At 36.6% G+C, this 12,162-nt stretch overlaps 1 protein-coding gene across 1 annotated transcript in view; it reads right to left on the bottom strand.

Annotated features, from left to right (window-relative positions):
- The window catches only part of Sin1 (SAPK-interacting protein 1), a 24,004-nt gene extending 11,849 nt beyond the window's left edge, over positions 1-12,155 (bottom strand). The window contains exons 1-6 of the mRNA XM_071587039.1: positions 11,673-12,155; positions 11,479-11,604; positions 8,776-8,951; positions 7,092-7,264; positions 6,342-6,587; positions 1,442-1,491 (exon numbers count right to left, since the gene is read on the bottom strand). Of these exons, the coding sequence (XP_071443140.1) occupies positions 1,442-1,491; positions 6,342-6,587; positions 7,092-7,264; positions 8,776-8,951; positions 11,479-11,604; positions 11,673-11,892 (991 nt within the window). The 5' untranslated portion in view covers positions 11,893-12,155. The remainder of the gene's footprint in view (positions 1-1,441; positions 1,492-6,341; positions 6,588-7,091; positions 7,265-8,775; positions 8,952-11,478; positions 11,605-11,672) is intronic.
- Between the last annotated feature and the right edge of the window lie 7 nt (positions 12,156-12,162).

Raw genomic sequence — 12,162 nt, 5'->3', positions numbered from 1 at the left:
GTAGTCTGCCCTTCTGGGCTTGACACTTTTTGAAGGCTCGTGGAGTTTCTGGATGGTAAACAAGCAGGGGTGTTTAATTTTCAAATCACCACTGGAATTGCATTCTGCTCTGCTATTATACAAGTTTGCTTCAGCATCTTTTTCCAAGAGAGACCCACCTTGTCACAATTAAAAACCAGTAACCCACAAAATCTTTGAGCTTCTTGAAGTCACTAAGGAGGTCCTCTGCTGTCTTTCGTAGCTTGCTGCTTCACCATGCCTGACAACGGTATGGAGGCCGGTTCTTCACTTCTTTAAAAACCCATGGCTTCCCTAAAATATCTCTTCTTTGGCCATTGGTGATACTGACATCTTAACAAGGTTGGCAAAAATCTTTTTCAGCATCCCTCACATAATATTCTTGTTAATTGTGTTACCTTGAAATTTCTTTTAGTTTATTCATATGAGAACCACCTTTTAAGATTGTGGAAAAAAGTAATTGCTGCATAGATATTCTTGTCACCCCCTTTTAACAATATAAATCTTTAATTTTGTCCTTTTTCTTGAGGATAGTGCAATTTGTTGGTGCGGAGTGATGGTATTGTAAGTATTAAATCAGCCATGTTAAATTTTGTTCTCACTTTTTAATAATTTTACTTTTAATTTTTACTGCTCTTTTTCTCTCATGGCTGTCTTCGTGGCTTTTTTTTCCAGTGATATTTTTATATCTTTGCGCAAAATATTATAAACTTTTGCAGAAAAAAATCACAAATAATACATCTGAACACAAGTATAGAATAACATGTGATCACTAGCAACATTAAGATACTAGCAGAATGAGTACTAAGCAAACTAAAGCAGCAGGCACGCATTTATTACAGGAATCCCCATCTCATTGCCAGCTATGCAAAAGTCTCTTGTTAAGCAAGGTATTTTTTTATATTTTTGCTTCTAGGCAAATTATTCACTGTGCTAAGTACTCGTTAAGTAAGGTTCCACTGTACAATGACTGGTCACAATTATAAAGTGTATATTATTACTATTAGTGAGTTGGAGTAGTCCAGGAGTAGAGCATTGGACTGCTGACCGGAGGGCTCAGGTTCGATTACCAGGCAAGCCTCTCTGGGCACTTGCAGCTCCACCCAAGCTATGTGATTTTTTGGATACCAGGTCTTCCCGGGAAACCATAACCGACACAAGGAAAGGAACTGGCCCCCCTACCCTGATGTGTGAATTTCACACACTATCGGGCTTAGTACTGGGTGAACTCTACTATCACCTACCAAACCGACCTTCAGGTTGATTACAGTGTTTATGGTTTATTACTAATACTTACTAAAAAATTAATAATAATTAGAATGTTGACAATGAATGCTCTATACACTCATTCCACTGTATAACAGCTAGGATTATACTGTATTTTTTGGTAAATGAAAATTCTTAATTCAAAGAAATTATTTACCTTTTGTTTTTAAATCAGGGTCCTTGGTAAATGGCATGCTTGGCAGATCCCTGTAAGAGTCAAAATAGAAACTGCAATTATTCATTTGCCAATTGAAGAGTTGTTCACATCTTTTAATGCAACATAAACAAGATTGAAAAAAACAGTTTCTCATAATTAATATGAACTAAAGTGTAAGCATTTCATTGGTTATCCTTCTGTAAAAATAATAGACGTTATTAATAACACAAGAAATGACGGTATCAGCTTTCTTCCTCAAATAATCATTTTCTTTCAACTAAAAATTCTTACACTTTTTTTTCACCAATGTTAAAATATAATTGTTCAAAGTAAGGCCCCAGATTTCTGCACCCTTTCAATGGAAAAAGGCTCAACTCTCACATTTTCCTCCACCTTGCATCATATTTGGTTCATGACATTTTTCCAAGCATTCCTGCTGATATCTTTCAGTGAAATATGGTGATCTATCCAGCCAGAGAAAATTGATAGGCTCTTTCTTTATAGCCTCAATTACCAATTCCGACCTGAAGGCACCATGAGGATCACTGAAGAAATGGCCATCAGCTCAAGACAAAACAACATACGAGGAAAAACAAAAAGTTCTATGTATGTTTGATTAAGGCTAAGTTTAAATCAGTCTATCATAGTGGTAGCGGGTAGATGAGAGAGGGTAGCAAAGAAGGGAACACTTAAGAAATTCAACATCAAAATAATGCTATGTTTGAATACCATCATTCATGGATGGTATTGTATAAATAATTGCTCTGTGTTCCCATCATTCTATGCATTGATCATGCAAGGTCAAGAGTTTCTGGGGTCTCCCTAGAGTAAAGGCTACTTCCAGTGTGAGTAGTTCTTTCTGAGTGATCCCAGCAGTGTAAGAGTTTGACCAGTTTTTTCCATGGTGTGGACTTTACTTATGCTTTTCGGGGATCCTAGTAAGCATTGTTTAAGTTGATTGGTAGGAAATTTTTATTTAAAAAACTTTCAGACAAGGATTTTTTATAATTATTTTCTGCACTTGAAATTAGCAGAAAAACACTCCCCCTCTTCAATGGATCCCAGCAAAAATTTCAAGAGAGAGACATTAGGGAGGAACTTTTAGCTGACAGTGATTCCAACACACACATCACTGATGAGAGTGACTTCTCCACGGAAGAGGACAGTAACATCAACAATGATACAGTACAGAATGTGTCAAAGGAGTAGGTTGAAAAAACCCAAGACCTATGTTTTTCATGGTGGATTCTGTTTTTCTGGGAGTGAAATAGGTTTGAACACTGCAAAAGCTCCAAATATCATGAAAAATTCATCACCTAAGGTTGTTTTTTTTTGTATTTTGAAGCGGTGATACAACTACTAATCAAAGAGACAAACAGAAACTACACTGTTTCTCCGCAAACAAGAGGGTGTTTCATCTGCGTATCCTGATATAAGTCATTCTAAAATGTTTAAATTTTTAGCCATTGCAATTCAAATGGGACCTGACATCTGAGACTCACTTAGAGATTCCTGGACGTATATGGAACAGTTTTTTACACCGTTTTATGGCAATATCATGCGTGATAGATTCTTACACATTCTTAGATTTCTACATTTTACGAATAATGATAAGGAAACGAACAGGGATTATTAAAATTACGATAGGCTGTTGAAGATCAGGAATTTTTTGATATAGTAAATTAAAATTAAGAGACATTTTATAAACCACCACAATACCTTGCAGTGGATGAAATTATAGTCCTTTTCAAGGGGAGAGTTATTTTCAAATAGTATATTCCAAAGAAACATAAGAGGTTCCGGATAAAAATCTATAAACTATGTGACTTGACGGGAAATAGAAATTAATTGCTGTGGTACTCTTAGATAAAATTACAATGGCATGCCGAAAGATTTTCAAAATAAGATTTTGAACCAAAATGTGGAGATATTAAAGTAAGGACCAGAGGAGACATGGGTGCAATGGCGTGGAGAGACAAAAGAGATACATGCATGTTGACCAATTTGCATGATGCACCTGCAGAGGGAAACTTTTGTGATGATCAAGGGGAATCCATGAAGCCAATGCAACAATTTCAGAGCGTAAAAATCATTCGCCTTGACTGGGACTCGAACCCAGATCCCTCAATATTCGGTCGAGTGCTTTAGCCACTTAAGCTACCAAGGCGTCCTCTTATACTATGAAATTTTGGGGCTTTTAAAGGAACTAGAAGGCGCCTCGCGCACGACTACGAATGCATGTGACATTGTATGTACGGTATTTCGTCATAACATCTAGTTCCTTTAAAAGCCCCAAAATTTCATAGTATAAGAGGACGCCTCGGTAGCTTAAGTGGCTAAAGCACTTGACCGGATATTGAGGGATCTGGGTTCGAGTCCCAGTCTAGGCGAATGATTTTTACGCTCTGAAATTGTTGCATTGAAATGCACATTAGCGGATGACTCCGTTAAAAGTTACTGTTGCGGCATCTCCCGCAGTTTCTTTGGAATTTGTCCATGAAGCCTGCTATAATAAAAGATTATAACAAGCACATGGGTTACATGGACAAAGTCAATAGAATGGCTAAGAGTAATTCAATTAGCTGAAGAACATGGAAATTGACAAAGAAATTATTTTTAGACTGTCTCGATTTAACTGCCTTGAACTCATGGATAGCCTTGAAATCCGTCAGGAGCAAATTGAGTCATAGGGAGTTCCATTTGACTCTCGTAATAAATCTTTAGGAGGCAGACCAGGAGGGGAGTCACTCAATTCATCCCTCTTGAGGTTGTCCTCCTGCATCAACAAATATCGTTCCCTTGAGGAGAGAGATAACGACCATTGGACTAAAAGGGGAGAAAAGCCAGATGCCCCTTATGCTCCCTTGGAGGCAAAGAAATGCATACCGCTTTCTGTTGCTGAAAGTGTAACTAGTTTTGATACTTGTTTCAGGAGTTACCACAGGAAACAAATATAGGATAAATGCTCATTCATAGGGAAAGGGCTCGCAGGTAAAAACCTATGAGAAAAATGGTAATAAAAAACCAAAATACTGTCATAACTTCTAATTTTCGGTAACATTTTAATTAACTATTTTAATTTTTTTTCTATTTTTACGGTAAAAACTTTGTGTACAATTGAAACTAAAATTTAATAAAAACGCTTACATTTTACACATTTATGCCTTCATTTTTTCAAATATCTCTAAATTTGACTAAGATAGAACCTAAAAAGTAAGTGCCTGCATATTCAATTAAATATCTGGAAAAATTCCGGCCAGGATTATCTGTGCAAATTAAAATCCTGGTGCAAAAAGGTTAAGATAAAAACAGGATCTTAGGAGCAATGCCTAATCAAATGACTGAATGAATCATGAAAATAGGTTCCAATTAACGTAGTTTTGATTCATAAGGCCAGAAAGTAATATCACCATTTCTATTCTGATGCTCCATTGGTTGAATAGCAATCCACCCCCCTGGAGTAGTTAGTAAGGATTGTTAGCTTCCTGATGCAACCTAGCTCGGTTTCCTCCAAGCTCCAAGAGACTCAGGATGTATCCCTATGTAAAATTCTGGTGGTCCAGTTCTCCCTGCGATGTAATGGCTAATCCAACAAAGATATGTAATCTAGTTCTGCATCAAACTCGTCAAGTCCACCACCAAAACATTTCCAATGATTAAGCATGACTTCGAAAGTGATTATGTGTCAAAACGGCAGGTGTTTTGATGGCACAAGGAATTTTAAGAAGGTAATGAAGACATTGGCAACAAAACCCTGCTCTGGACACTCATCAATGCCAAAAAAGGACCACAATGTGATTCCTTCACATAAACTTTAGAACACAAGAGTGGGGAATGAGTATGTGCTTAGTATCTGAGACTAGATACACCAAAAACCATTTTCCACAAGATTGTACCAGAACAATTGCAGATAAAGAAATTTTGGATAAAACTGGTCCCAAATATTTTGACCAAAGACCACAAATCCAACTGAGTGTTTATTGGAGAAAAAATTGTGGAACTTTGTGAAAATGATGCTAGTTTTTGGACAATGTTGCAACCAATGATGGATTGCGGGTTTTCCAGTATGACTCTGAGACAAAGAGCCTAAGCTCAAGAATGGCAAGTCTATGAGTCTCCTTGACTCACGAAGGAATTCATAAGTCGATTCACAGAAAAAGACATGGTCACCGTGTTTTTCAATGCCAATGGTGGAATCCACCATGAGTTTGTACCTGCTGGGCAGGTACTAGGTTTTACGTGAAAGTCAGAAAGACTGAAAAATTACTCTGTCGCTGCCTTGTACATCGTAAATTTTAGCACATCTCCCTCACGTAAATCAAGGACTTGCTGAAGTGCAATCAGGAACACAAAAACATTATGATTACATTTAGTTTTCTCAAGTTCTTAATTGCCAACACAAAAACTCTTAGGAGTTTCACTGTTAAATGAAATCTTTAACCCTTTCAGCTGAGACATTTTTTTCCAAGTCATAATCCTTAAGGAGGGTTTTTAAATTGATTGGGTTTTGAAACCAAGTAGACCACAGAATTCTTTCAGGATAAAACATTCTAGACAGCACAGCAAGGCCCGGAACTTTTCTGGGCCTTTACATTTATGAGGTTAATTGTCTAACAGAATAATGTTTTGTGATGATGACAGATTCTAACACAATAGGGATCATCTCTGCTGCATTATTAGAGCTAAATGTACAAAATAGCAGAGCTGTAAAGAAATTCATTTAAAGATGAATGCCAATATTATACAAAATGCAGCACAAAGCGAAAAAATATTAACAATTTAAATGGGAATTCTAACATTCACAGGGTATGTGGAACCTTTAAATAGTAAAGAGCTGAAAAGGACAGTTGCAATTAGACTCACATCAAACAAATTAAACCATAAAAGTTGAAGTGATTACCCTCGCGGCAATGGACCATACAATGAGGAGTTTTGGGAAGTTTTACTCCCTTCTTCATTTTTCTTTTTTAACCTCTCCCTCTCTTCCGCTTCTTCTTTTTCAACTTCTGCTTCTGGTCGCTCAACCAAGGCCAAATGACGAAATCCAAATTTTTTCACGACTTCTCCCCTGTCCAAACAAGGAAAGTCCATATCCACTTCACCATCATCTTCAGCTATATACAGTCCATAACGATCAACCTTTGGTCTGCAATAAAAAGGTATGTATTAACATAGACCACTTAGGAAAAAAGGAGACAACACTAGAATTACTGATATTTGTTACTTCTCAAAATGAAAAATAGGAACACTATTCATTCCTCTTCATATTTCTTATTTAATATCAGTTTAGTTTTTGTTATTGGTGCTAATGGCAGTTATTAATTATTGGGATATAAATGTATGTTCTTGTTATTTGATGAGGAAAACAATACAAACTAGAACAATTGAATTTTACAAACTATGATGGGACAGGGAATCAAGTTGAATGTTCCAGGAGTTATGAAGGACACATCTCCTATAACCTGACAAGAGAATTAATGATAGAAAAGAAAATGAATCTAATGCTTAAGTAGGAAAAATTATACTAAATATTGCAATAAATAGCCTGATGCATATGACTGGGAAAGATCAAATGCTCTGCAGAAAAGGAATCGCCGACAACATTTGGAAGTAAGCAAAATTTCATTAGGAAAAATAAAAATTGACTCACAGAAGAGTTGTAGCACCCTTATGCTCCGATGCATATTTCCAGCAGACTAGTCCAACCAGGTCTCGCACCTTGGCACTTGCCAAAATGCTTATTTCAAGGGGATAGTCCCTTTCTGACGGTGAGGCCATGGTAATAAATATCCTGTATTGGCATACAGCCATCCCAACTTGAGCCTACAAATGGTGATATGTTGGAACAATTAAAAAAGGATGGTAACAGCACAAAAATTGGGTATTTGAAATCGTGTGCATTGTTATCACTGTTAATTAATAGTCCGATGTAAAGGCCACAAAGTGCTGTTCTTGGACCAAGGCTAAATAAATAAATCCATAACTTTCAAAAACTTCATGCATCATGAGATAGTCTATTCAATTCCAATGCGCCTTAGAATGTTTTTTACAACTTGCTGCACATTTTATGCAGTAAAATCCATGGATATAAGGTTCAAATAATTCTCAGTTCCATGCCTTTGCAGCTACACATGGGTTACATCGAGAAAAGGCTAAATTTTGGACGTGATGTTCCTTAATTGAAATGCAAGACTCATTTCCTCCCATATTCTCTAGATTTTGCCTGCTTGGACAAATATCTGTTCTTTAATATGAAAAGGTGGTTTGCAGGAAGGAATTTTATTGAAATGGGAAGGTGGTTGCAGAAACAAATTACCACTTTGTAGAGGGGAAAAATTCACAATATTTGGAAGGGATGAACCAAATGGAGCAGTATTGAACAAAATCATAAGCCTAAAAGGACACTATGTTAAAAAATTAAAATGATTTACACCAAAAAATTAAGCATATTTCATTTTTGCCAAAGACTTGTCGATCCACTCTCAAACACTTGCTCAATCATGAACTACCATATTTTATGTCATATAAGATTTACCTTAAAACCATAATTTTTTTCCAAAATTATGGTTTAATAAATCACCATCGTCTTATATCTAATGGTTTGAACTCAATGAATTAACATTCAAAACTACATGTTACTTTTACCCCAGATGGTCAGTACTACCTATTTTGACTCCATTATATTTAGATTATATTTAGGTATATATAATAATTATTCAACTGCGGAATGTTTGTTGGGATTGTTATTATTGAGCTCATGGCTAAGATGTGATGTGAATATCGTGTTTCTCGCTTCGGCGACATCGAATGTGGTGTGATTGAGATATCGAATGAACTAGATTTTATTTTATCATAACTGATCATAACAAAACAGTGTGAGCTTTTCTGAGTGGATTAATTTGTTTTTAAAAGATTAACCTCATGAATTGTCAGTACTTTTGCCAGAACTGTTAACACTTTTTGTCTTGTGTGTGCCCAACTGAAATGAGGGAACATCTAATGTGCAGGAGTGTCATTTATACCATCAAAATAGTAATATTTAACAAATGAAGTTTCAATAAATTAACACTGGGATATTTTAACTAATACATTACCAGTGCTGCTTAGCTGAACAAAAAATATTGATTATTTTAGATCAGGTATCTTCAAAATTACCATTCAAAGAAAATGGTTATATGAGGAAAATAGTATCACCAAATCAAGTTTTGAGCACATAAATTAATAATTTATTATTGTGAACTGCATATCATTTTTACATTCATGTAAGAATATTTTGCTCAGCTTTTTAAGATCAATGTCAAAGTGATACATTGAGAAGGTTTGCCACTACTTACACTCCCATCAAATTTAGCAAACTCCACAAAAGGACTCTGGGGTAAAGCAGGACTCTTTTCAAGCTGTTCCGATAGAAGAGATCTGCATGCTTTCGGACCAGGTTTATTAGGGATACTATTTTGATCAGCTTTTCTTGGGAGCTCCTTCCTTTTGAACATATCTTCCCTATCTTCCTCTGGAATGCAAGAAAAGGTAAATCGTGCAAAATATTTTACTTTCTACACTTAATTAATTGCATGCACACATGTTTAAGGATAAAGGATGGATTATGCTTACATGCTCTCGGTGGCACTCAGTCTATTGATGGATGCACCATTCAAAAACTCAAATTTTTAACTTATGCTTCATTTCCAACATACGTTCGGCAATACTTACTTTCTCAGGATAGATTCATTTTTAATAAAATGATGTTTCATTAACAGGGTCCATAGTGCCCCCTGAAGGGTCATGGGGATAGGGAAGGGTTTTCCTGGTGTGGTTTAAAGATACGGAACGTAAGGGAAACTTCCAGGGCTGACAAGGTTTTGGGAGGAAAACATCAGGGGAGAGTATAGGTGAAAATTTTGCCATTATGAATTCATTTCAGATTTTTATCAAAGCTGGGCACTGCAATTTCAAATTGCTTGAGGGGATCAATCTTCTAGCCCCTCTTCATTATAAGATTCACCTCTGGCGGGAAATCACAATGACGTTGGTTGTGCAATAAGTTTTCAGTAAAGTGAGATTTGGGTTCATTACATTTGGAACAATTTCATACTTGCTGATTCTTTAGGCAAAAGAATCTGCCAGGTTGTCCTGTATAAACTATGCTACAAGTTTTTTATGACCGTGTATACACTCAGCAATTTTTATGATTGATAAAGGTTATCTCATAGGTCTTAACCATTTGTCAGGAGTTCATGTGGTTTGAAGGGAACGAAAATGCTCTAAGGTGGTCAGGTTAACAAGTTTTTGTGATAAAATTTAAATAAAATGGAAGTTTGCTCAAATTGGAATTTGTTCTAGGCAGGAGAGTGAGGGTAGTTGTTCTGAGTACTTCACTGTTTCATTTTTTTGCAAATATTTTTCAATATAATGTTTGATAACAATTTTCACAAGAATATTTATGATTTTTTTAATTTCACGAGGAACTATTTCTATAGGTGAGAGCAATGTTTATCAGCTGATTAATCATGAAGCGGAAGGTTGTGTGCACGTGGAAGTGATAGTGGGAAGAGTATATTGGAATTACATGATTTGTGTGCACTATTTGCAGTACATGACGCAATACCAATTCATCAGAGCACTCTACTGCCTGTCACATGACTAATATGGGTGGGCCTTGGAATGTGGACTAAATTTCAAACATAAGCCCATTGGAATAACCCTTCCTCTGAACCTCCTCCCTCATTGCAGGTGTCCCCTTCTGGCTCACTTACTCCACACCCTCCTCCTCCCCCAGGCAAGTAGGAAAATAACCCGGGAGTTGGTTGGGTCCAGAAATATCATGTGCATTCATCTCTCCATCCCTCACAACTCTGCCTCCCCCAACTTCCTACATCCAAGGCCCCAAAATCCTTCCCTGACTATACAACTTCATCCCTGTTTACTCACATTTCACCTGAGAACGCAAGGATTTTGGTGCAAGGAAATATGTCAATTCCAAATAAATTTGTGGGAAACAAGTTATTTTTCATTATGCATATCAGGGCTTTCCATGAATTCCAATATTTATTGGTTTATCCAATAATTAAATTTAGTTTTCCAAAACATAACAGAATAACTTTCACCAAAATCTCACAATTATTTGAGATCATTTATTATAATCACAGGTTATAAAATTAGACTGAATGGCAACATATTTCAGACATAAAAACAAGTCATTGACATTAACACTGACACAGGCGGAGTACTTTAGCTGGCCACATTATATTGTAAGGTGATCACAGAAATAAATTTAAAAGTAATGCCTACAGAGCCGACTGATACAAGGAATCAATTTTTCCTTGCACAATTTGAGACCACAATAGTAGAGCATATGAATGCATGATAATTTTATCTTCCTAAATATCATTAATCACCAATAACTTGAATTGATGGTGACCTATATTCCCCTGCTATAAGCCCGTCTGGAGGCTTCTAGCGTGGCAATATGTAAATGATAGCAAGGAAGCACCATTTTACTGTTTTAAGGGTAACAATACATTCAGTACATTAAACAATAGTTAACCCATTATATAATGCATATTAAAAGTGCACTATTCATGGCACAGATTAATCCATGCAAAAACATGGATGTTAGAGCTTGTATAAGTTCTAAACCCTTATACTAGGTTCTAACGCAAGCCTTGGTTGCATCGAAGAGAGTCCACTTGTCCCCCCTGCCCTGCCAAACTACTGCTTAATCACCCCAGATATCCTTAGATACCCCAGATAGTTCAGTTATATTTACAGCCCACCTCACAATTATTCCAAATGCATCCCATACAAATTTAACCGAATTGTAGCTCAGATTTTAGTATTCTAGCCCAAAATTGAATAGTTACAACTCATTCACATCCCATTTTATTTTACCTGAGAAGTCCCCTGAAAACCTCCCAATTCCCATGTCCAAAAAAGTTATTAAAGGTTATATTGGACATAAGCTTTTATTGCGGATAAATAGCGCACCCACCTGGGATAAGCGTTTGCATTTTTCGACTAATAGAAGCTAGGCAATTTACCTGAAATATTCGGGTTATATTCCCACTTCACATGCCGAACTTTCGCCGCTTTCTTACGTTCTTTATCCAATTGCTCCAAACGCTGAGCAGTGTTTGACCGTAGTCGATGGGCGCCGAATCCCAACTCTAAGAGAAATGAGCAAAATTAGCTTTCAGCTGCAACAAAAATAATTACCTTAAGACGCATGACAAACCTGACTGAAGTTCGAAGGACTGCGCTAAAAGATCCATGTCGTCCCCATCATCAACGTCTTCTTTCACTCCAGGATAACAATCCAATTTTGATAGACTAGCAAGTTTCTTCGGAATTTCTTCACCCAGCATCACCATTTCACATATTCCAGTGTTATCCGAAGACACAAACGAATTTTGAATGTGCGAGAGCAGCCAATGTTTGTTGTCATACATTGCCATAATTACTGGCTGAAAAGAACGACTAACATCTGCTCAATTTCACCAAAATAAATAAAAACGACGCATTTTACGGTGCTCGGGGACCTCATGGAAACGTCAAGTAACACATAAAGTAAACAACACAGCCACTCATACAATATTGGACCTCATTCGCTCATTACCCAACCCTAAACACTACTCCGCTCAGTTTACATATCATTCTAGTCATTTCGCCCAAAACGTTTCAAATTATTTGTCAATACTACATTGCAAATCCTTATAACCTCTTGC

Source organism: Hetaerina americana, unplaced genomic scaffold (assembly GCF_022747635.1).
Source record: "Hetaerina americana unplaced genomic scaffold, ioHetAmer1.1.p SCAF_1, whole genome shotgun sequence".
Classification (NCBI taxonomy): Eukaryota; Metazoa; Arthropoda; class Insecta; order Odonata; family Calopterygidae; genus Hetaerina; species Hetaerina americana.
The sequence above is the reverse complement of the archived record's forward strand: the minus strand, read 5'-3'. Positions and strand labels throughout refer to the sequence as shown.